Source organism: Phoenix dactylifera, chromosome 2 (assembly GCF_051530095.1).
Source record: "Phoenix dactylifera cultivar Ajwa chromosome 2, Ajwa_hap1_PhDact_Kaust_v1.1, whole genome shotgun sequence".
Taxonomy (NCBI): Eukaryota; Viridiplantae; Streptophyta; class Magnoliopsida; order Arecales; family Arecaceae; genus Phoenix; species Phoenix dactylifera.
In genome coordinates this window covers 3017264-3043498 of record NC_143191.1, presented here as the reverse complement: position 1 = coordinate 3043498, position 26235 = coordinate 3017264, and the positions used below count along the sequence as shown (strand labels likewise).

The 26235-nt window shown below is 38.5% G+C and overlaps 2 protein-coding genes across 3 annotated transcripts; one reads left to right on the top strand and one right to left on the bottom strand.

Moving 5' to 3' along the window:
• Positions 1-4875: 4875 nt before the first annotated feature.
• LOC103713750 (putative pectinesterase/pectinesterase inhibitor 51) lies at positions 4876-7821 on the top strand. The gene is made up of 2 exons (XM_008800768.6): positions 4876-5955; positions 7048-7821. Exons 1-2 carry the CDS (start codon positions 4974-4976, stop codon positions 7758-7760), a joined length of 1695 nt encoding a protein of 564 aa, XP_008798990.2. The 5' UTR covers positions 4876-4973; the 3' UTR covers positions 7761-7821.
• Positions 7822-11150: 3329 nt separating this feature from the next.
• On the bottom strand, positions 11151-22732 carry LOC103713751 (putative UDP-glucuronate:xylan alpha-glucuronosyltransferase 3). 2 transcript variants are annotated; one of them, XM_008800771.6, is made up of 5 exons: positions 22514-22732; positions 21825-21921; positions 13782-13985; positions 12852-13495; positions 11151-12460 (listed from the first exon to the last, which is right to left on the bottom strand). In XM_008800771.6, the coding sequence occupies exons 2-5, from the start codon at positions 21875-21877 to the stop codon at positions 11442-11444; spliced, it is 1920 nt and encodes a 639-aa protein (XP_008798993.1). In that variant the 5' UTR covers positions 21878-21921; positions 22514-22732; the 3' UTR covers positions 11151-11441. The 2 variants fall into 2 exon arrangements, with proteins under 2 accessions (XP_008798993.1, XP_026663001.1); XM_026807200.4 differs by lacking the exon at positions 22514-22732 and having other exon boundaries at positions 21825-22100.
• Between the last annotated feature and the right edge of the window lie 3503 nt (positions 22733-26235).

Sequence of the window (26235 nt, the reverse complement as noted above, 5' to 3'; positions counted from 1 at the left end):
AACTATACCATTCTTCTTCACGACGGGCCCCCTAACGACCAATAAAAGTATATCAAAACATACACTAAAGAGCACTCGTTTTTCCACTTTCCAAAATGATGGAATACCTTTACTCCTGAGACGGTGGCCCGTGACCACGCTTCCCATTCCCACAGTATAACCCCCGACCCCACCACCCATCCTCCCAATCCCATCGCCTCCCTTTCTTTTGTCTCCATTCCCACTGTATACTCTCTCTCTCACATGCTCGCCGGTACAACTATTATAACGTAAAAAAGCTCGTAAAGGATAGGAAGCCTATCACTTCTTGTTAGAAGTTAATCCAGAATCCCCTGTTGAAGCTTGTAAATGATAGGATATTGTTTGAAAAATATTTTTATTTTATTCATAGGGCCTTCTTGTTTTTTTTCTATTTTTTTATATTTTTTTTTTCAATTTATCTTAAAGTTTAAGCAGATCCCTAAACTTTCCCTCTATCATTATTTTTTATCTTTTTGTAGTTGGTAAAATTTATATAATTAATGAGATCCATCTCATTTGTACCGTGGTCAAAGTTCATTAAATTTTTTTGGGTAATTAATCACCGGTACATTTATTGACCAGTCTCTAGTGTTTAATCCCTGTTGACTGGTTGTTTAACAATCAGTTCAGCCATATTTCAATACTTTATTATGAAACAAAAATGCCCTCAAAGAATATTTTAATTCCTATTACTTTATCTTCCATCCCACCGGAGAAGAGGAAAAAAAAAGGGGATCGGGCCCGCCACATCCGGCGGCCCGGCGCTGGCCGTGGCCCGACCCCTCCCGAGCCTCTTACCGCGGCCGCACCGCCGGAAATACCCCTGCCCCAGCCCCCTCGCTTTGCTACGCCGCCGAGAATATCCCCGCCCTTGCCCCATGGTGGGGAGGCGCCGAAGAAGAGGAAGAAGGGCGGCTGTGGCGTCCTGCGGCCGTCACCGACCACGACCCACCCTCCTCCTGCGTCCGCCGCGGCCTAACCCCTTTCCGGCGCCGATGGCCTCGCGGGAGGAGAAGAATTCTCTGCAGGCCATCTACGGCCGCTGGCGGCAGCGGCCCGGCCCCTTCATGTGGCCCCTCCTGTGTCTGCCATGGCCCAGCCCCCTTCCGACGCCGGCAACATTGCGGGAGGAGAAGAAAGAAGAAAGAAGAAGAAGGGAAGAAGAGAAGAAAAAAAAGAAAAAGAAAAGGAAAAAAGAAGAAAAAGAAAAAAAAGAAAAAAAGAAAGAAAGGGAAATAAATAAATAAATACATGCATATATATATATATATATATATATATATATATATATATATATATATATATATATATATATATATATATATATATATATATATATATGAATGAACGAAAGGAAGAAAAAAAGGAAAGAAAAAAGAAGAGAAGGAAAGAAAAAGAAGAAAAGAAAAAAAGAAGAAAAAGGAAAGAAAAAGAAGAAAAGGGAAAGAAAAAGGAAGAAAAGGAAAGAAAAAGAAGAAAAAGGAAATGAAAAGAAAAAAAAAGAGGAGAAGAAAAAGGAAAGAAAAATAAGAGAAGGAAAGAAAAAGAAGAAAAAAAAGAAAAAGAAGAAAAAGAAAAAAAAGAAAAAGGAAAGAAAAAGAAGAAAAAGGAAAGAGAAAGGAAGAAAAGGAAAGAAAAAGTAAGAAAAAGAAAGAAAAAGAAAAAAGGAAAGAAAAAGAAAAAAAGAAAAGAAAAAAAAGGAGAATAAAAGAAAAGAAAAAGAAGAGAAGGAAAGAAAAAGAAGAAAAAAAAGGAAGAGAAGGAAAGAAAAAGAAGAAAAAACAATAAGAAAAAGGAAAGAAAAAGAAAGAAAAGGAAAGAAAAAGAAGAAAAAGGAAAGAACAAGAAAAAAAGAAAAGAAAAAAAAGGAGAAGAAAAAGGAAAGAAAAGAAGAGAAGGAAAGAAAAAAAAAAGGAAAGAAAAAGAAGAAATGAAAAGAAGAAAAAAAGGAAAATAATGAGTGAATGACAGTTAGGTTAGTAAGCTTGGTACATAGGTAATATAGTATAGCACACATTTAAGTAATTTTGGCACACAATTAATCAATGTTTTAACACTTAATATAGCCGGGCACAGTTTTCTGTTTTATGCACACAGTTTACCGTTTCCTGCACATAGATATAGTTTTCGTACACACAGTTTAGTTAAGCTATCTGATTTTTGTAGAATATTTCGAATCAGTTACAACGACGTGGTAGACACTTAATATAGGTTGTTCTTATGAGCCAAGACTTATCCTAGCACGGCGCATAGTCGATTAAGCTTGAAACACACTTAATTAACCAATACACATACTTAATTAACCTCGAAACACAATTTTCTGTTTTGTACACATAGTTTACCATTTCCTGCATACATGTATGGTTTCTCTGCACACAGTTAAGTTAAACAATCTGATTTTTGTAAAATATTTCGAATCAATTATAATGATGTGGTAGATACTTAATATAGGTTGTTTTTGTGAGCCAAGTCTTACCTTAGCATGGCGCATAGTCGATTAAACTTGAAACATACTTAACTAACGATGGTACATACTTAATTAACCTCGAAATACAGTTTTTTGCTTTATGCACACAGTTTACTGTTTCCTGCATATAGGTATGGTTTCTCTGCACACAGTTAAGTTAACCATGCTATATTACTTGTATACCAAACTTACTAACCTAACCGTCACTCGCTCATTATTTTCTTTTTTTCTTCTTTTATTTTCTTTTCTTTTCTTCTCTTCTTTTTCTTTCCTTCTCTTCTTTTTCTTTTCTTTTTATTCTTTTTCTTTCCTTTTCTTCCTTTTTTTTCTTTTCTTTTCTTAATATTGATAGATACAGTGGGAAAAAAAGATAAAAAAAGAAGAAAAAGAAAAGAAAAAGAAGAAAAGAAAAAAAGAAAAGAAAAAAAAGAAGAAAAAAGAAGAACAGAAAAAAAGAAGAAAAAGGGAAGAAAAAGAAAAAAAGGAAAGAAAAAAAAGAAAAAGGAAAAAAAAAAAGAAGAGAAGGAAAGAAAAAGGAAGAAAAGGAAAGAAAAAGAAGAGAAGGAAAGAAAAAGAAAGGAAAAAAAAGAAAAAGAAGAGAAGGAAAGAAAAAGAAGAAAAAGAAAAGAAAAAAAAGAAGATAATTAAGTATTCTATGTGCACAATTAAGTCTTTCTTGCACACAGACTTAATTGTATACAGAGAATACTTAACTGCGTACAGATAGCACTTAACCGTGTGCGTCACAGTTAAGTATTCTCTGTACAGAATTAAATATTCTCTACACACAGTTAAGTGTTCTCCGCATCACACAGTTAAGTGTGTACAGAGAATATTTAACTGTGTGCATCACACAGTTATGTGTTTTTTATACACAATTTAAATCTTCTCTGCACACACTTAAATCTTCTTTGTACACAGTTAAGTGTTTTCTGCATCATACAATTAAGTGTGTGCAGAGAAGACTTAATTGTATACAGAGAATATTTAATTATGTACATCACACAGTTAGGTGTTCTCTATACACAATTAAATCTTCTTTGCACATATTTAAATTTTCTCTACACACAGTTAAGCGTTCTATACATCACACAGTTAAGTTAAATATTCTCTATGCACAATTAAATCTTTTTTTCGCACATACTTAAATCTTCTCTGCACACAGTTAACTGTTCTATGCATCACACAGTTAAGTATTTTTTTCTTTCCTTTTTCTTCTTCTTTTTTTCTTTTCTTTTTTTCTTTTTTTTCCTTTTCTTCTTTTTCTTTCCTTTTTTTTCTTTTTCTTTCCTTCTCTTCTTTTTCTTTCCTCTTTCTTCTTCTTTTTTCTTTTCTTTTTTTCTTTTTTTTCCTTTTCTTCTTTTTCGTTCCTTTTTTTCTTTTTCTTTGCTTCTCTTTTCTTTTTTTTTCTTTTTCTTTCCTTCTCTGCACAAAGTTAAGTATTCTCTGCCTCACATAGTTAACTATGTGCAGAAAAGAATTAATTGTATACAAAGAATACTTAATTGTGTGCATCATACAGTTAAGTGTTCTCTGTACACAATTAAGTTTTTTCTACAAACACTTAAATCTTCCTTTTCTTTCTTTTTCTTTTTCTTTTATTTTTTCTTTTCTTTCTTTTTTTCTTTCTTTTTTTCTTTCTTTTTTCTTTTTTTTTCTACTTTCTCCTCTCGTGAGGCCGACGACGCCAAAAGAGGGCTGTGCCATGGCGGCAGCGGGAGGGGTCCCGGCCGCAGCCACTTTATTTATTTTATTTATTATTTTATTACAATATATTATTTATTTATTTATTTATTCGTTCATCACACACATATATATATATATATATGTGTATTTATTTATTTATTTATTTAATTTTCTTTTCTTTCTTTTTTTCCTTTTTATTTTTAAATTTTCTTCTTTTTCTTTCCTTTTCTTCTTCTTTTTTCTTTCTTTTCTTCTATTTTCTCCTCCGGTGAGGCAGTGGCGGACGTGGGAGGAGGGCAGGTTGCGGCCGGCGACGGCCGTAGGAGGGGGCTCGTGGGGGGGCAGGGGCGGGGCCAATCCTGGTGGCGCAGCCGCGGGAGAGGGCTTGGGAGGGGGCATGGCCGTGGGAGGGGGCTCGAAAGGGGGCGGGGCCGCAGGAGGGAGCTCGGGCAGGGTCGTGAGAGGGGGCTCGGAGAAGGCGAGCCGGGGCCGGCGGTGGCCGCAGGAGGGAGCTCGGGCAGGGGCGGGCCGTGGTCGGCGGAGGGGGTCTTTTTCTTCTCCTTCTGGGAATGGGAGATGAGAAGGGTGGGGGCATTTTCGGTTTTTTTAAAAAAAATAAAAAGGGCTCAAGGGCCGGAAATTAAACTTAGTAAAGATATTGGATGGAAGATTTTAAAACCGGTCAACCGGGACTTTTTTTTTTATAGCGGGGTCTTTTGGAGGGGTTTTTCCTAGTTTCTTCTTCGGTATAGCTTGCTTTCCTTTGTGTTTGTGAGCTTGCCCCATCAACCAACCCCACATGGCCCCGTTCCTCTCTCTCCTCCTCTTCTTCGTCCTCGTCTCCGCCGCCGGCGGCGGCCACCGCTACGACCACCATGGCCACCACTTCCCCCATCCCAACCCAGAAATCTCCGCCGCCCCGTTGTCCCAGATCCGCCAGGCCTGCAAGGCCACCCGCTTCCCGGACGCCTGCGAGTCGACCGTCTCCCAGTCCCCTTCCCTCCCTCTCAATCCCTCCCCCTCCGACCTCATCCTCGCCGCCGCCAACGCCTCCGCCGCCGGCCTCTGGACCGCCCGCTCCATGCTCCAGTCCATCCTTAACGCCTCCGAGAAAGCTTCCAACCTGAACCGCACCAACACCGCCCGCATCTGCCTCGAGGTCCTCTCCTACTCCGATCGCCGCCTCTCCGCCGCCTTCTCCCGCGCCCTCCCCGCCGGCGCCCTAGCCGACGCCCGCGCCTGGGCCAGCGCCGCCCTCCTCTACCAGAACGACTGCTGGTCCGGCCTCAAATACGTCAACGATACCACCCAGGTCTCCGACGCCATGGCCTTCCTCGCCGGCCTCGCCAACCTGACCAGCAACGCCGTCGCCATGCTCGCCGCCCTCCAGCGCTACGGCCCCGACATCGCCCGCTGGGGCCCGCCCCAGACCGAGCGCGACGGCTACTGGGCCGACCACGTGGTCTCCTCCTTCGCCGCCGCCACCGCCGCCGCTGGGACGATGGGTCACCTGCCATCGGAACCCAACCCGGACTTCACGGTGTGCAAGGGCGGGGGTTGCGGGTACGCCACGGTCCAGGCGGCGGTCGACGACGCGCCGGAGGGGGCGGCCAGCCGGTTCGTGATCTACATTAAGACCGGGGTCTACGAGGAGACGGTCCGGGTGCCGTACGAGAAGACGAATCTGGAATTCGTCGGCGACGGCATGGGCAAAACCGTCATCACGGGATCTCTCAACGCCGGCATGGTCGGCGTGACCACTTACAACACGGCAACTGTCGGTAAGCAATCCATTTATGTCTGTCATACCGAATAGGACACGTGGCAGTATTTCACTTACAAGCGCTCATTCATGATTGCCACGTAGCCCAATTCGAGGATTACTCTACTGGAGTAAAGTGGGGGCATACTTACTGAAAGGTTTATGGTAAAACGTTAGCATTAGAAACATGAGCATTGGAACAGCAGGCTTTCATGTGTAGTAATTATCGCCAGTAATTATAATCAGTTGCTTTCCAAAGCCAAAACTGGGAATTTGGGCTTTGGAAAGCATCTACGATCATGGAGGACACGAGGATCGAGCGAGCAGAGAAATTATTGAGGTCAACCGCTTTGAGTTCTCTTGCTTCTAGTCACATTGGACATAAAAAAAATAATTGCACAGAGGCTAGGCTAGCAATTTGAGCCAGGTCTAGCACAACATATAGTTTTAGGTTGGATTGAGTTTGTATCGCTCGGTCATGAGAGGTTTGGATTGCTAATGGAGACTTGCTAACCAACTTTCCTCTCAGCCCAACCCAACATTTCTCCTTACAATTTTTCTTGCTTGATCCAATTAACCGGATAAAACGGGCCAAGCCTAGACGAGTCCTGCAAACCGAGCCTGCTCTAACCTAACAAGATTAAGGTAGGATCAGCAAATTATGAGTAAATTTGGGTTCAATTTCAGAATATAAATTAGGTTTGGCATTAAACCTTGTAGAATCAAAGAAACGGTTTCATGCAGCCGATCCTAGTCAGTTTAAGATTAAGATTTAATTGAGTTGATTTGTATTAATAAGTCAGGTCATGTATGCATTAGCCGTTATTAATTTAGGTTTTTTCAAAATATTTCGGTATGTGAGACTGATTTTGTAGACTTAATTCTTTGCAGTTGTGCATTTTTGGGTTTCTCTCGCAGCTTAATCTCATACAAAAATGGAACGATAAAATCCAAAACTGGTATCTCAAGCAATTATAAAATTAACAAAATATTCTTTTTACATTTTTTTTTCTAATATGGATAAGTTATTAATATCACTGTATTAGTGCTAAACTCGGTTTTAATACTTCTCAATTAGTATTGAGTCACTTTTGCCTCTCCGTCCGCGCAGGGGTCAGCGGCGACGGATTCCGAGCCCGGAACCTGACCATCGCCAATACGGCCGGGCCGGACGCCCACCAGGCCGTGGCCTTCCGCTCCGACAGCGACCTCTCCGTCCTCGACACCGTGGAATTCCTCGGCCACCAGGACACCCTCTATGGCCACTCCCTCCGCCAGCTCTACCGCAACTGCCGCATCTCCGGCACCGTCGACTTCGTCTTCGGCAACTCCGCCACCGTCTTCGACAGCTGCCTCATCCTCTTCCTCCCCCGCCAGCTCAACCCGGAGCACGGGGAGTCCAACACCCTCGCCGCCCAAGGCCGCACCGACCCCGCCCAGTCCACAGGCTTCGTCTTCCAACGCTGCGTCGTCAACGGCAGCGACGACTACATCGCGCTCTACCGACAGAAGCCCGCCGTCCACCGGGCCTACCTCGGGCGGCCATGGAAGGAGTACTCGAGGACGGTGTTCATCGACACCTACATGGAGTTCATTGTGAGGCCGGAAGGGTGGCTGCCGTGGGACGGCGACTTCGCGCTCAAGACGCTCTTCTACGGCGAGTTCGGGAGCTCGGGGCCGGGGGCCAATGCGTCGGCGAGGGTGCCCTGGAGCAGCCAGATCCCGGCTGAGCATCTCGGGGCCTACACGCTGGAGAACTTCATACAGGGAAATGAGTGGATAGGCTCCAATGGAGCAGTAGGAAACGTTTGGAGGAGGCGGTAAATTTGAATTTATAAATGGTGACAAAAAAATAATAAGGTAACAAAGGTGTTTAGCCGATCAATTTCTCTGCATGTTTTATTGGCACGTATGCATGTGAATAATTTTGCTAAATTTGATGCAGAAGAGAGGGATGATTCTTAGAATAAACATTAACTACTTTGGTAGGATGGGGCTGGATAGATCATGTTGGGAAACTTCACGTATCAAGCTTAAGGAAAAAATTTGAAAATTATCCCTTTCAAAAGCCTCGAACCTTCATTTTATTTATTTTTAATCAAGCTTCAGGCTAAGCCTACATAAAATTTCATATTTTTTATACCCAAACCGGCTTTACTATGCATGTGGTGTTATAAAAATATTATCTCTAAGATACAAAACCGATGCTTCCTACACTTTGCTGCACCTTAAGTATAATACATCAATATCTATATATTTGCTAATTTGTAAGAAAGAGAGAGTATGTTTATACGAGAAAAGAGATTCGTTGTAAGAATAAAGAAAAGAGTTTTCAGTATATGCCATAGTGTACCATATTGTAAAAGTAAAAAAAAATATAACTAGTCAAATTTCATACTTTCTTCAATGAGGTGGAGAAAAGCCAAATGGCCAAAAATTTAAGAAAAAAACTACTTCTTACGAATAAAAGAATTAGAGTTATATTGAAAATAATAAAACTCTAACAGATTATTATTGTGGAAGGTCTTGGGGTAGATTTTAAAGGCTGTTCCACCTGTTGGATGTTGCCCCTTGTCAAATTCCCTTGTGATACCTACGGAGTTGGAATCGATCCAACTGTAGAACAAACAGTTCTTAGAATCAAAATATTGAATGGTAAAAGTGGAAAATTTTGTACCTACTTATTTTACATGTCAAAATCTATAAATTGTGTACTCTGAAACTACGTTGACTTTGCAATTCAGATGGATACTTTAGGGAAGCTGCACTGTTATTACTAGTGAGTAGGATTTTCTTTCTTTTGAACGGTATGAGTTTTCTAATTGAACTCAATTTCCTCCCTGGAAATATCTAAGATTAATAATAAGTTTAAGTAAAAATTTTAAATCTTTAGCATAATCATGATTCATAACCGAAATGATCAAGGCCGTCACAACTATTAAGAGTCATTTTAATGAATCTTGACCATTTGCTCTAGACCTATAAGCAGTCTGAAGCAATTCTATTTAAGAATTCTCAAAAGATTAAGAAACAAGTACCAATATGTCTATCATCAGTTCTGTTTCAGGTTTTGAAATTTTTTTCAAGTTCTCTCTAGTGATCCACTGGATCTCTATGCTTTTTAGAGCCTAATTAGATATTTCTAAAGAATTGGACTGAAAATCATGTAGAAATCAGATTTATTGGCTCATCTAACTTGCATGTTTTAAGAGCCTATCCAAACCCAACTTATATCTCAATCTTTGGGCTACAGAGAAAAAAAAAAAACACCCATAGAGATCTTTTTATTTTATGAGCTTTTTGATATGCGGTTCCTCTATGGATCCACATGTAATGATAAAGGGTTGTGGATCGGTTCTTTAATTTTTGATACTTCTGAGTAACTAGAAATTTTTTTTTTAAAAAAAGATTGGTGGAACAGCCCTTTATTTTAAAAAAAGATTGTTAAAAAGTTGGTCAGCAGAGATTTTTTATTAAAATTTGGTGAGTTTTATTTTTTTTATTCTCATAATATTTAGGCTGGGTGGCGTTTAATTGATACATAGCCATGCTTAAATGAACAGCCCAATCCATAAATCCTATCAGATTTTCAGTCAATACTGTAGAAATATCTGAACAAGTCGTTAACAGTGTTTGTCCCTTGGAACAGTGATTTGTAGAGAGAGAGAGAGAGAGAGCGCAATGCGTTTGTCAGTGGAATTCCACCATGCATATGCGGCTCCATGTGCCCCTGTTTTCTTTGTTTAGTTGGGCATGGAGATACTATTCGAGCAGTATTTAGTGGCAGTATTAGAAGCATGGAATAAGACAAGCAAATAAGCTGGCTGTGCATGTGGTCTCTTTTTATCTTTTCTGTGCATCCCCTCATCTCTCCGACAATATCAAACCATCTGGTGGTCCAACTTTTTCACAGTGAGGTCTCCATGCCATTGTGGGATCTGGTGGTCCAGCCGTGCTTTAGTGGGCAGGCACTCAGAATGCTCCTCCAGGGGTTTCTTGAAAGGAAACACTGCAAATTTCACTCAGCCGACAATAAGGGAACTATGGCAACAGAAATAAGCTTAAAAGTACCCAAAGGAAATAGAAAGTTGAATTTATGTAATATTGTATCGAATAGAAAATTTTGTTTCCAAACAATTAATAGTTAAGAACCAAATTCTGTAAAACTCCACATTTCTGAATATTGATCAAAGGTCCCATCATTTAAAAGAATCAAGCATGGTGTACTTCTCAAAACATATAAAGATGGAATGACCATATTACCAAGAGAGTCTCTGCAATAGTGAAAAGTGATACTCATTCTAGTAGTAACAGACCGACCACATTAAGCAGCATCCTGGGCCTGTCACAAGACCCAAGCTCTAGACCAGATATCAATTCCTTGTATTATTTTGATAGTGACTCTGAATTATTGCAAGTTTGGAGTTGCATAATGCTGAAGTCTTCTGATAATCCTGTCAGTAATTCCTTTCAGTGATAAATAAGTTCTACATCTGCATACAGTTATTGCATTTTAATTAGCTATCCCTTAATTACCTTGATTAAACCGAGCTTAAAGTATGAAAATTAAGACACAGTGATCAAGCTACAACCATCTTCTCTTTTAACCCCTGCTCTTAAGATACTTTAAATATAAATTTTTTAATTATCAAAAATATGAAATCTTCTTTTTTTTTCTTGATAGAAGAGTCTATAGGAAATGAGCTACACAACAAGGTTAGCCCTCTCCTAAATACCTCTAACCCCCCAAACAATGGAGAGAATTGAGCTCAAGTCACTTGGTTCAATTGTCAAAGACATTATCAGCTTGCTAAGTGAGAACCTTCAAAACATGCAGTCATCTCCCATTGGATTTATTTGTATAACATTACAATTCTCATCAATTTTATCATTAAAAATAAATGCTGCAATGATATATCAGATGACCAGTTCGAAACCCCTGTATGATGCAAATTTCTTGCATGAAACACATCAGGAATACGTTAGCTTCATTGCAGTAGAAACCAATTTGAGAAGTAACACAGTTCGTATACCAGAATTGGAAACTTAATTTAAGTTCCTAGCATGCTACCTATGAAATGATGTCAGCCTAAAAACTTGCTCCACGAGAACCTAACATCTTTAGGGTATAGAGTTAATTGCTCCAGCAAAATTATGAGTAGAGATAACAAACAAACAATCTTGCCATGACAACTTGCACGCAGTGGAGAAAGATTGTTGAAAAAATCAGTAAAGCATATGTATTATCCACCAAAAAAAAAATTCCAGCCATTGATACAATGGAACAGTTGAAACCTATGACACCCAGGAACAAAGCATGTACCTAAGCCCAGACATGGCCAGCTTCACACTTTAAAAGCCGGTGGAAGGATGTCTATGAAAGGTGTCATAAGGTGAAGATCTAGAGACAGGTTGGAATCAGGCGAATACCAATCTAACTATGAAAACTGTAAAATGAGAAGATGGAGAAAGAAACAGAAAGCAGGAGTGAGGAGAGAGTACAGATTATAAACTAGGTAGAGCTACAGTGGGAGTTGCTCGGACAGGGCTGTCATTTGTCAAATTTGTCTCGCCCCAATGCCACAGCATGCTTTCCCAAAAGCAGAACTCCTCAAAGCAGATATGTAGTCTTGGATCAGTTATGTTCCGCTTCCAGTGTCCATCAGGAAAGTTTGCCTTCCTAGCCTGCCTCCGGTCCCATTCCAAGGCAGCTTTCTGCTTTGACTTAAGAAGACAGAAGTGCTGCAGGTTTTCTGGCATTGTGTCGTGCACTTTCCACCACCTTGCATGTGCTACATCACTTGCAAACTCCTGAAGTATGCCTTCATTCCAGTTGCAATCATAATCACGGAAGCATAGCCATGGCTTCAGCCCCAAGTAGTGAAGAACATAGAGAACTGGTGGGTCAGCCGCGAACAACTGCGTCTTTTTAACTTTCATGCTCTCTTCATCACCCTCCCAAAAGTGCTTCAAGAAGTTAATGTGCTTCGGAATACGGTGCCACCATGTAAAGATCTCATTCAAGTACCCCTGGTCCCCACCATTGTAAGATTCTATCTCATTAATGTGTTCCATTAACAACTGGAATGTGCAGTTTGAAGGCTCAACGACCATCACACCTGAGTTGAATAGGGTTGCATTGTTTCCCGTAGCAGTTATTTCTGGCATCGTGAATAGGAAATCAATGTTTCTTAGGATAAGCAGGTCAGCATCAATGAATATGATCTTGTCATAGTCCGTGAGCTGCCAGAGCCGGAACTTGCTGTAGTTCCATTCATTGTAGGCATCACGCTCAGCCTTTGGGTTGCGGATCCTTTGGATCGTCCTAACCTTCCACCCTGCAGCTTCAAGGCCACTTCGGTGATGTTCACTTATTGTTTCATCAACTAGTATTACAAGGTCCCTCGTCGATCCTGCCAAACGGATGCTTTGTGCTGCAGTAATTGCACCACAGACATATACATGTGCAGAGTGAAGTATTGTAGCATATGCTTCTCGATGTCCAGTCTTTGAGTATGGCCGCACTGTGTGCACAACAAGCAGCTAGTGAATCTTTCTGAAAGATCGGCATAAAACCAAAATGCACAAATGTAGAAAGAAAAAAATTACAAGAAACAAGAATGTGCAAGTGAACATTATTAGGCAATTCTTTTCGAGCATTCAGAAAATTTTGAATTTTTGATCACTGAAATCCATGTCTGATGCAGTATCTAAAAGACATCAGGGAAAAAAAATATTAATGCATATAATTTGCATCCTGGCAAAAAGGAAAGAGAAAGGTGTATAATGAGCAAGTCCTTATACTTTCTGAAGATCAATGAAATTAGACAATTCACGATAGAAAACCAACAGTACATTTCCATTTTCATACAGAATCTGCGGAGTAGAAAGGTAAAAGAAGATAATCAAACTAACCTTTTGCTTTGAGCGGGAGAGCAAGTTCACATGATCCAACAGGAAGCCGAAGCTTTTCCTTTAAGGTTTTTAAGTTAGGCCTGTACAGCCAAAGATTTCCTTCCCGTTTAACAAGGTCCTTGCAAGTGAAGAGATTAGGAATTGGGAAGCAATCAGTTACAAAAAGAACATGAACCCGAGGCTGGCGTTCGGCAGAAGTGGAAGCAAGTTTTGCTGCAGCAATCTGCAAATGCAACCTTGCAACGTCTCTTGACCATCCTCCTGACCTACTACAAGGAAGCTTAACTGCAACAAGGTCAAACTTTGACCCTCTAGGAACTTCCGGTGCAGGAAGAGGAGGACAAACAGGCACATTATATTCTTCTTCCTCATCAATCCATTCAGGATATAGAACCTCCCAAGTAAGATTGCTGTTGGCATAATCTAGATGTACAACAGAAGTTTTTGCCCATGGTAAAATCTGCTGCCAGTAGCTGATCTCCGTAGTGTTGAAATTCAGTAAGCCAATTTTGAGATTTCCTTTCATGTGACCCACTTGTTCTATAATTAATGATATTTGCACCCAATCAACATCCGAATGTGATATGTATCGGGAATCTGAAATGGTTCTGTCCCATAACCACCCAAGATCTACAAGGCCAGGCCTGCATTCCATCATCATACATTAATTCTGAATTAGATGCTTCAACATAAGTTCCACCAGAATATATTATCATACAAAGTTAGCATTTTATAGATTGATTTCAGAACATGAGCATAGGCTTTTTACCTCCCTTTAATGTGGAATTGTACACTATCAAAGTTAATTCAATTTCATTTACAATGTGTTTTCTCAAAAATTTCGTTACAATGCGAACAATTCTAAAGGTATTTCCATCTCCTAAACAGCTCTAAACCATGCAGTGTCTGTTCAAACAAAAGAAGACATACCGAGAAACAGACTGCAGGGGATGCTCATTATGGACAGCTGGAGAGTACAGAAGTGTTAAAATTGTGCCGCATATAATGATAACCAACACAAGTTTCAAAGAATGAAACTTGCAGCTTGAACTCCTTTCCGAAATAAGGATGCTGAACTTGTCTACTTCTTTAAAAACTCTGCTTCGTCGTGTTTTTCTTTTGCTTGCATCATCACTGGTCAATAAGGCATCCATAGATCAATTTAATCATTCCAGCAGGCAGAAAAGAAGAATCAACTGTGCTAAAGGGCAGTCAAGGCAGGTGAATACTGAGCAGTCAAAAATGCAGAACATACAAATATAGAATTAATAAGGATAGGCTAAAGATTTGAATTGTCTTCCACATAAGGCCAAACGGAATGCTCAGAAACCCAATCTATAATCATGCACTGCTTGGATCTGGAATTTTTCGAGAAATGGTCCCATCTTTCAATATCTTGATGGGGTCGCCCAAGCCAGATCATAAGTGAAATATCATGATTGGGTCGACCAGGTAGCAAATGGCAGATTACTTGATGTCATTAAGTAATATTCAAGAAAATGATTGATTACTACATGCCCTAGAATTTCTTTTTAGGGTATCAGCTTTGTGATGAATTTTTAAAAATTGTATTTTGGGACCAAGTCTTGTTGGTAATTAGTTTATTCTCTTTTTTATACAATATAATTGGGCTAATGTTTAGGGTCATTTTTTGTATTATGGAAGCTTGCACCTGTATGACACACATCTAAATCAGCCCATTAACAAGGTAATGAAGTCCATTAAGTAGGATGAGATGAAGGGACCGATGTCATAACTTTTACAGTTTATATTTCCATTTTCAGTTGGAGTTAGTTCATAGGTCCACAAACATGTTTCTGAATATGATCTAACAAATAAACATAGCAGTGTCTCCACCTTTTTTTCAAAAAAAAAAAAATCTGTTTATAGTTATATTTTCATTTTTAGTTGGAGTTAGTTTATAGGTCCACAAACATGTTTCTGAATATGATCTAACAAATAAACATAACAGTGTCTCCACCTTTTTTTCAAAAAAAAAAAAAAAAAAATCTGTAGCATCCAGCACAAGATTCACCGTCTCGGTACTGGATCCCGTATCAGTGTCACACTAGTACAGTGTCATTACGATATGGTATAGAATTTTTGGCGTACCGAGTATCGGTATACCATCCGTACTGGGTACCGGTACCAAACCAATACGATACGCCCTATACCACCCGATTGGAGCCGATACAGCGTACCTTAATCCAGCTCATGCATAGAAACCCAGCATAGTCCAACCTATAATTTGGTTCAACGTAATTTTCTTGTTTTAGTATGTTCAAAAGCAACCAATAGTCAATGACTAATACCTCACAAATTGTAGATGATTGCAGTTCAAGCTTACATATCAGTAATTAACTAAAAATTTATTATTGATATTTTATAAGATTGCAGTTCCCCTTTTCATCTTTTTAGCTTTTTTGATTTCATTTCCTTATTTTGTTACTAATTTTGCTTCTGCTTGCTTTGTTACACTTAAGTAATAGTCAACATATTTAGTGAGAAAGTGAAAACACCACATTAACAGCTTTAGTACAGGACTACGCCAAGCATGCAACACAGTTAGCATTCTCGACTCCCTCAATAAAAACAAATATAACTTCTTCTTTTTTTTGGGGGGGGGGGGTGTAAAATGTAACTTAACACACATTTCGATATTGGATTAAATTTAAAAAAAGAAATACTCTTAATGGTTATGGCAAGAAATCTTTTAGCAGTCACATATCTTAAAATATCAAGTAAATTACTTCCAAAAGTAGTCAAAACATGCAATATATATTGAATCTAGAAATGGGTTCAACTCGGCCCAATGCCCACCTGTACAGAATGTTTTCAAGCCAGGCTTTGTAGGCCTAAACATTAGAGAATCAATAAATTTTGGACAGGGTTCGGAAACCTCCAGCCCACCCCAAGCTCATCACCATAGCCCAAATCATATTAATACCTATAGGTCTAAAGATTAACTGATGTATTGTGTACATCACATATTCTAAATAATATTCTTAGCCATCTATATGGTTTTGAATGGATGCCAAGATCAATTAGGCCCTTTGTTCTCCAAAACCCAAACTATATGAGAAAAGGAGGGGGAGAGGTATGGAGATGATGGCTAGTACAAGAACAAAAAGAAAAGAGCTTGGGCATGCACGCATTGACAAGCACCAAAATCACTTTGCAATTGTGGGAACGTTAGAGAATGCACCACCACCAGAATCTCTCTGACATGTACCAATGGGGATACATATACAAGGTCATGATGCAGAATTTCCACCACTTCTATAATAAGACCCTTGAAGTTTTTTTGGGCTTAGACCTTGCCTAAAGCCCAAAAATTTCAGGCTAGGCATGGGCAAGGAAGCCCAGCCAATTTCCAACTCCGGGTAGCAGTTTGCAGTTTTACCAAATACTATTAGGAAAATTACAGTTTGAGCACCTCAACTTTGCCCATGTTGCACGTACTCCCCATCGACTTTAAAAATTTTCAATTAGATTTATCAACTTAATTTTTGTTGCAATCTGAGCCCTCCATCCATCTCCATTAATGGGGCTTTAGTAAAAGACTCATGTGAATATCATGTGAGTGTTAAAATTTGCAAAAAAAATCCAAAATACACTTGGCACAAAAGTGAATAGGGAAAATGAAAAGCAAGAAACTTTTATCTCACCAACCATCACTGGCCTTCTCCCGCCCCTCCCTATCTCCCTGATGTTGCCTGTCCCTCCCCATCTCCCACCATCGCGCTCCTCCACCTCCTTTACCCACCACCCCCGCCTCACCCCACCTCACCTAAAGGTGATGTCTTGGGATTGACTCTGACATCAATATCATTTCTTTTTGTGTCTCCTCATTCTCTATGCCTCAACTATTCATTAGAGTTTAAAGACCCTCCCCTTGTTAGATTGGCTGAGGGATCTCCTACTCTTTTTAAGATTTTCTCCTCATTTTTCCCTGTTCCTTTTTTCTCTGGCCTATTACTCTTTTTTTGATATTTTTCTTTTTCATCTTAAATTCTTCATGCCACAAAGGACGAAGAAAAAAGAAGACAAAATTGCTTCCTTTTCATGTCTTCTCAATACTATTGTTTGGTTCCTACCTTTTTTGACGTTATTCTCTTTGTTCTCTCTCAAAGTTCAATATAAAGAAGCTCCTACCAAAAATCTTGATACAAAGAAAAAGGAAGAAAAAATAGAAAGATGAAACAGGGGGAAGCAAAGATCTTCTAATATCTTTTTTTCCCTCAATGTTGTCCAATTGTTTGCTTCTTTCTTGAGTTCTGGCCTCCATTATCACATGGGTTTCATTTTAATGCAGGGTTTCATTTGTTTCTTGTAGGCTGCAACGCCTACTTCATGTACTTCATGGGCCCCAAGCATATCGAGGACTCCCCCAAGTGCTGATACCTCCTCCTCCACCTCAACTACAACGATTGCATCTAAGAAATGTTCGACTTTGCCTCAAATTTGTCAAAACAAATCATTTTTAAGCCAATTTTCAATTTTCACCCTCTTCTTCCCCTGTTTCCATCTTCTTCTCTTTTTGTTCTCTCCCTATCTATACCCCGCTATGTATCATAGAGAAAATTTTATAAACAATGATATATAGCCTCTTTTTCATCACATTTATTCTCTCCAATGCCCTGGTTTATAAATTTTTCATAATTTATAGTAGAATTTTTAATGGTATTAGAACACATTCTCACAATTTTTGTTTTCGTCTTGGTCTGAGAAGAAAGCATGTAATCTCTATCGATGGATTCTAACTTGATTTCTTTTTATTTTCTTCCCTCTACATCATGCCATTGCCTTGCCAATCTGGCTGGACAAAAAGTTCTTGAAACTTTCGAGTTTTGTTCTAATTCTAATGTTTTTTCCTTGCTTCCATGCTCCCTTCTCCCATTTTCTCCCTCTCTGTATCATTCTTCTTGTTTTGTCTTTGGTGGAGTTTTTATTAGACTCCCTTATAGAGGGCGAGACATGACGGAAGTCTAAAGCCGTAGCTAAACAATGGGCACCACTTCAGCTTCGTCAGCATAGATACCAGTACCGAGCATGACCCTGCAATGCTCAACACCATCAACCTCGGAGCCCTCGTTACTAGGAGCATGGGTCAACCAAAGATGGCATCAATGGGGCTCGTTGGGCTTGCCATGGAGGTGCTGAGGTGGAAGTGAGGAAGCCCAAATGAGTGAAGATGAGCAGGTGGGATCAAGCATTCCTCACCTACGAGTAGATGACACACACCGCCATGGATGCCTTCCCTCTCCTCTGAGATTGGTAGGCATCTCTTCATTGGGGATCAAGTTTTGAGATCATGAAGGAAGGAGATCGGTGATCTGAGAGGAGCCAACAATCTTCTCTCTCTAACAAAAATAATAGAAAAAGAAAGAGAGGCGAGTCAAGAAGAAGATGAATGTGTTGGGGGCATTTTACACAGTTATAGATGGCTATTAACAGTGTCGCTGGAGAGATGGATGGAAGGGTTAGATTGTAACAAAAATTATGTTAAATGGGCCTAATTAAAAAATTTTAAAGTGCATAGGGTGCATGTGCAACAAGAACCAAGTTGAGAAAATCAACTGATAATTTTCCCAACACTATTTGGGTTTGGGCATTTTCAAAAATTTTCTTTTTCTTTAAACTAGTTTTGCTTTAGGTATTCCTAGAACTACTTCAATTGTGCAAAACACTATATATTTTTTTTCAAAAATTTTACTTTCCCTTTAAACTAATTTTGCTTTAAGTATTCTTGGCACTGCTTCAATTGTGTAAAAGACTACTTATTTTTCTTAATTTTGGTTTCAGCGATAACAGGTTTTGATAAAGCTTCAGTTTCAGCTAAAGCTTTGATTCAGCTCAAGGCTGCCAAAGACAGAGGCTAAAACCAAAATGTTTAGAACTTCGAAAGTAGGCCATGTTATGCGATTTAAATTCTAACTAAGTTGGTTGAATTATCTTTCCAGGGGATTCGAAAGCTTTGAGTCTCCCTCATCTATTACTTGGATAATCCATTTTTCAGATTTTTGGAAGTGTCATCACCTGTGGATAGTCAAGCAGAATATAATATGGCCAGGTTACATCAGCAAAATGGTGCTGACACATGGCCTTTGTTGTTCCCCCGTCGAGTGTAACAAAGGGTACTCTTTATTTCAAGTTCTGGACAATTGAAATGAAGTATCATTCCATTTTTCAATGTGAAGTTATTACAGCCGTTTATTAATTCTCACCTCTAGTAGAACTTTAACATAAATATATTTAAGTGGTAACTTAAATCAACTCAAGCAACAACTAGCATACACCCAGGGAATGACTTGTACAAATGATGTACTATATATGTGAAGTTTACAGCTTGTCTGATATATAGGTGAGGAGTAAATTAAAACAATTGAAGTAATAACCTAGCACAAGTTAACTAATATATAATATAAACAAAATGTTTTTGACATATCAAGGGTCTTTTCTATCTTATTTTTGATATTCTGAATTTGCAGCTCCACAAACAATTGATAATTTTTATAAAAATTATATGATCACATAAAAATTTAGTTTCTGTATCTATCACTATAGAGACTACAATACTAGCTGAAACAATTGTTTTGGACTTGTCTATGCTCTTTGTCTCTCTCTTTCACTCTTTATTACATACATACACATGCATGCAAACATGCATAGATGCGTCCCCACCTTACAACCTTCGGCTTCACAATATTGCCTTACATTTAACCTTAATTCTATTTGGTTCGATCAAATTTACAAAGAATCCAGTCAAACAGCTGAGGGGAATTCCTGTAAAAACAGCATAGAAAAAGACCTAGTTGTGAACTCATTTGATTGCTAGAGAGTTGAAGGCTAATTTGTTTACGTAGGGGCTTCTACCACCTTTATGTGGTTAACTAGGCCTTTTCTTTCAAAAAAGTAAAAGAAGAGAAAAAATAGAGAGAGAAAGAAAAACATTACCACTTCTCATAAGAAACTTCCCAACTTATTTAGCACTTAACAAAACACGGTAGGAATCACAGCACCCTCCTATGTTGGTTTTTTTTCCATTCAATGAAACATATGAATCTAACAGAAAAGCGCTATTGGTCATATTTTAGAGCACTTGGAGTAATTACAGTAGGTTGAAGATGGCTTCCAGAAAGAGTTAATCCACCACTTGAGACTAACAAGGTAGATAACTAAAATAAATAAATAAATCTCTGCTTCAATCAAAATAAGGGAAAAAAAAACTATCAAAGGCTTTGAAGCTATCAAGATAGATCATTAAATTGCAACTTTGCCTCGAGCCCAATTAGCTCTAGACTAAACCGATGGGTAGAAATATTCATTTTCTTACTGTTTATTGATCATGAAACACCATAAGGAATTATTGTCAATATAAGTCTATTCAAGGTTTTTCCTTAAAGAAAAATATAAAACGATCTTGCTGTAATGATCATAGAGGCAGAAAAAAGGAGGAAAAATATCTGGTTCTTTGCCCTATGAATGAAGCCTTAAGCTGATAAATTGAGATAAATGATGAGATTACAAATTTAATCTGGGTGTCATTTTTTCTGTTGTAAGAAACTTACGAGCTTCTTTCCAGTTATCTTTAGGTTTAGGTCCAAAACTTGAGCTCGTAACAATTACAATTATTATGCAAGTGGCTAGTACCATTTATAATTGCACCTTATAAATGGGAGATTCCAAGAAGTGAAATCCCCTAGATGGGCGCATAGTCTCATAGACAATCATGTGCACCAACCTTCTCATCTGTCTTGTTCCCATCTCTATAGGCAATTACTTTTACACATTCTCCTAAACATCCTTCCATCCTATTACTCTTTAATTTGCTTCTATTCCTCAATCCTTGGAAAGATCTTTTGATGAACTGATATCTTCAGGCAGCAAGGCTTCAGTTATATTGTTTTCTGATTTAGAGGGATCTGGTAACATTGGATAGACCTCAAATCACCAAACTCGAGGTGCCTTTCACAAGAACAACAAGTGGGTCTGCTTGAACAACAAGAACACCAAATTCTATTGTCTGAACTGATAAAGCATCCAAATCAACATAACCACAAAACAAGCAGCAAGGTGTACTTGAGCTCAACATATAAATAAAAAAAAAAACTATTAGGCTCTATTTGAACACTTTAAATTTCAAAATCACGATCTTATCAATTTTCTTGTTTCAAAAGTTAAAGAAGTTGAGAAATTTCTAGCGGGCCTTTGGTTGTTTAAAAGAGGAACTTCAAAGTTATAAAATGATAGAGAGTGCAAAATCAAGAACTTGGAAAATCATACTCAAAGTAGAAATTTGCAAAATTGTGCTACCAAATACCAAGTTACCTAAAATCATAACTTTTAATTAAAAAAAAAGATATCACAGACAAAAATTTTCTGGATTCCATTATTACATGACCTTAAAAGGAGGAAGCCACACATAGAACATGATATGCGCAACTGATCAAGCATACAGAAAGATGATGGAAGTAAACCAAGACTAATGCCACATGTCGAAGAAAATCTTTAAAATGGCCTTCACATAAATCCATAAATAGCTTCTTCTTTTCTTGAGATTCACATGGCTTATGCTGATCAATCCCCGAAACATTTATTAAAATTTTAAAAAGAAAAAGAAAGAAAATAGAAACCCTGTAGAGAGTAGAGGAAGAAAAATACGATCGAACTAAATATGAAACCAAAAATATTAACATGAAACAAAAAAATAATGCGAAACAAAGAATTAAAATAACCCGGTAGAGAGTAAAGCAAGAACAATTAATATAGCCAAAAAATTAATATGAAAAAAATAAAAAAAATATATCTGAAAAATTGAGCTGGAAAAAGAAAAAGGATGGAACAAAATATGAGTGCAGACCAGTCAGAAACCCATAACTAAAAGGTAATGGGTTCAACACCAAAACAACGACAGGGCAACCACAAACAGAAAAGAGGAAGCAAAAGTAAGAAAAGAACCAAGAAACTCACTTGGTTCCAGCCGACCGGTGCCGGGCTTCCACGTTACCAGGAGATGCGCCCATGAACCTTCTTTCACTGATCAGGCCGCAGCAGGAGAATTCCTCATCTGATCTCCAATCCGCACAAGAATTCATTCTCATGTGAGAATATACACAACCATAGACAAGTGATTCACAGATCAAATAAAGATATTTCCAGACCGATGGCTACGACATTCACAAAAGCTATAAATCATTCCAAGCTCAACCAACACGACGGCTAATTAAAGAAGGAAACTGCTCGGTTGAAACAAGAATCCATTATAAATAACAAAAATCAAGCACATAGAGATGAGACGAGAAAACCAAATCAAAGACCATGACAGAGACAGGGGCATAGCTCAAGGGAGAAATGGTCAACAAAAAATCCCAAACAAGAGACGGCCTAAGAAACCACATTTAAAAACAAATGGCAGACCCAGAACAGTTAATGCTGATGCCATGAAAAATTTACCGACCAGAAGGAATCCAACAGCCCGACAATCCACAGAAATCAAAGAAAAAACCAGTTTTGATAAGAAAATCAAAGAAATGAGTTCTTGAAACCCGAAACCCCAGAAGAGACGAAACAGAAAAACATCAAGAAGAGTAAAAAAAAAAAAAATCGACACCAAGAGAGAAGAATACCCGAAGAGACCAAGAAAGAGAGAGAATTTTTACCTACGTGGTGAGCTTGATCCTTTAGATTGTAGTGGGATTGTGTCCCCTTCTATTTATATTTTCGGATCTCCCCTCCGGCTCCGAGAAAATTTTCTTTTTTTTTCCCCTTAGAAATGTCGGGGGGAGTCGGTGGAGTGTTGAAAGAGTACATAAGTAGAAGAATTGGCGCTGGGCGCCAGGTGCAGTGAAACATAGGAGGGGAAATATAGGAAAGTAATTATACATTTTAACCATAAATTATCATGTGATTAAGGAGAAACCGTTCTCATGGGGAAAAGTAAAAAATATGGGATTTAACAAATAGTGGGCCCAAATTTGAGTTAATGTGCACCGAATCATGGGCGGCTGGTTGTTGCCTTTAAATTAGTGGGGAAGGGGGGGAATAATAGTCCTTCTCAGAAATGATAAGAGGCTTTGAGGTCTTATATGAGATTCTTTTCTTTTTTTTTCTTCACAGTTGGCATGCCATGTGTAGCCTGGTGCTTTATGTGATGGAGTTTGTGGATTACATCAATCTTTTTATGCTACATGGCGTGACAGCTGCAAAAGAAAAGAAGAAAAAAATTTGACACCAAGGTTGCCCATGACATTACTCATGTGTTTAGAGTTTTGTTATGGTTGTTAGAACATGATGCATTCTATGCAGCATCTGATAGATATTAAATGTTGGAAAGCTCCATTTGCTTGGGACAAGGTATTTCATTATAAAAAGAATGCAATGTCATGTGAGATTGTATTATAAATACAAAGTTGTGGACCTCAAAGGACCCTTTCAATGTTGTTGGAAGATTCTTGAAACAAGATTGTAATAGACTATGATTTAGCTAATATGTTATGTTGAAAACATTTTTTTATCATTTTCGTATTGTTTTACAGTGACGTATAATAAAAAAAGAATAGCAAATAAATGCATAGTTGTTCGATGAATATGACTAGGTCTTGGCACATACAATCCATGTAACGAATTTTATGGATGGCTAATTTTTTTAACATATTCGGGATAAGGTTTTGATCGATGATTATGATCGCATGTTTTATCTATACAAGATTTTATGGATGGCATTTCTCAATCACAAATATTATACTTTAGAGAGAATGATCAAGATTTAATAAGTAGTGGATCAGGGTTATAAATTTACAGGATGCATATTTAATTAATTATCTTTTAAAAGAGACGAACTATGGCATGCTCTAGTTGTCGTAACTTTATACTTAGCAATTAAAGGTTGTGGGTTTGATTTCTGAATGGTACATTATCAAAAATCTAGACTTGGAGTGATTATCATTTGGATAAGTAGCGCATATTTATTATTCTTCACCATTAAAAAGGATAAATAAAAAAATAATAGAAAAAAAAATAAAATGAGATAAAATACAGCTGGATTAGGGAACACATTCCACAAATAAGTCGCTATGCTACTCTTTTAAAAATATGACTATAACATCTTATTTATATATCTTATTGTATAAATAGTAAAATCATCCAATGATAGTCAATATTATACAAAAAAAGACCGCAACATAAATGTTCGGCCATTTGGATGCTATGTATACGAATAACATTAATAGGGGGCCAAATCGATTCTCATGCCGTCCGATGACGACGATGAACATTGATAGCCATTGCAGTGTCCAACCCTAGATCAATTTTTTTTTGGTAGTCCAGATTAATTAATAACGGGTTACATGCACCTCGTTTTAACTGATGATGGTTGTTTCTTTTGCTTCCAACAAAACTCTGGGATATAATGATTAGACCATGAGTGATTTGCTAATGTGTAGATAAGGTGGGAGGGCACCATCTGGCTTTGTAAAGGATAAAGAAAAAGCGAAGGGGGAGTTCGAATGTGTTTGCTTGTGGTAAAAAGAAGCCTAGGCGCACAAGTAGTTGGACAGCAAAGAGGCTCATAAAGGAGTCAATGACTCTTTTTAAATGGTCTTGTGGTTAGACAGGGGACAAGTCTCATTTTAGCTTTCCCTGCAACCATCATGCTTCCCTGTCAAATTTGAAGTCCGAATTAATAGGTTTCAGTTCACCTACTCTTCTGTCGAAGTGTGAATAATGTCATCATAAGGTGATATATAGCTTTTTTTGAGGAAAATTATAAGAAGATATAAACGTTCATGTGAACGTTTTGCACTTGTCCTCCGGCTTTTGCAATTTCAACTCAATATTAGTAGATGCATAGTATGTTGCATTTCTGACGCTGCCGACAAGAAGGGCGAGATCTATAAGAATTAATTATCTAGCAAATGGATTCTCAATCAATCGTTTTCCATTAGCTAAAGCTTTTGAGGTGGACTCAACGCATGAAACATTCAATTCAGTCCATAAATGAAATTTCATGGTAATTCAAGGCAAAATATTTATTGATATTAAAGTTAGAAAATGTATACATTAACGAGCAAATGCGTTACTGTTTCTTTAAAAAAATCATATTAGCTAATGGTTTGTACCTAATTTTAATATTTAAAAATTTATTCATATACAATATGCGAGGATTCATGCGGGCGTATATTTAGCCCTACAATTATTCGCTGGGTAGATCTTAGATACTTATATAGGATCAAAAAATCCAAATAATATCCTTCGACTAGCTATTTTAGATGAGATTCTGAATTGTTACATATGGTATCAGAGTGGACCTAGCCTACTAAACATCATTTTTCATTTGGAATTAGTCTTCCAGTACGCAAGCCTCCATTTAGTGCTAATGCCTATGCCTGCATCTCATAAGGACTCTCAACTGCATTTCTTTTTTTTGTTTTTTTGAGATAAATTCTCAACTGCATCTCCACTTGCATTAAACTATAAACATTTGTCACACAAACAGTGACTCTTCTTCTTCTATTTCATATTATATTCAAATGACAGAATCCTTAACGATAGATTAAACTAGTCAGAATAAATCCAGTGACTTCAACTAATCCTAAAATACTCCCGGTAACAGGGATAAGGACAGCTTAGGTGTCCCAACGAGGTGCAGAACAACCCCGCACGAAGACAATTTGGCCTGCAAAAGAGACTCGCGAGGGGTGAGAATAATAGTGCAAGCCAGCTGGAGAACTTTGTTCGTACTTTGCACTCTGTACCAGGATTCCCACCGTGAAGGGTTCACCATCTACTAGCTTTCAAAACTTGAGTCTGAAGTCCCACCTACTAGCGTTCCTCTCCACCAATCAAGGCATGACTTGTGGCAACCCAAAATTTGCCTGCATGCAGAAAAATGAGGTGGGACTATTCTTGGACCGTTTCCAGATGATTGAACTCTTGCACCAATCGCTGCGTCTTCACTTGCTGACCCTTGAGACACGTAAAGAAATTGTAAACATTTCAGATAGATTAGAGAATTTTGGTAGAGAGGAAAGGGATTGGTGGTAGAAGAAACGTATGAGCACAACAACACAAGGTATTTGTATTGGAAGCAAAGCAAACATATCATCCCACAACTGCAAAACAAAGCGAGCACAAAGTGCCGTGTCGTGCCATGCAACTCTCGTAGCCGCCATCAGGAAATGGACGGCCATAAAACAGCCTGTATCATATATCATAGTTCATTTTATTTGATAGCCATCCATCTTCGCCTAACTTATTGTATCCATCGTCGAAATTTTACTGCTGCCATGTGATAAATGAGGATATGTTGACCGAATCGAAACACTGGTCCTTTATTCAACGCTATTTAGGCTATGCTGTGTCCAAGAAGCCGGTGCCGTGTACT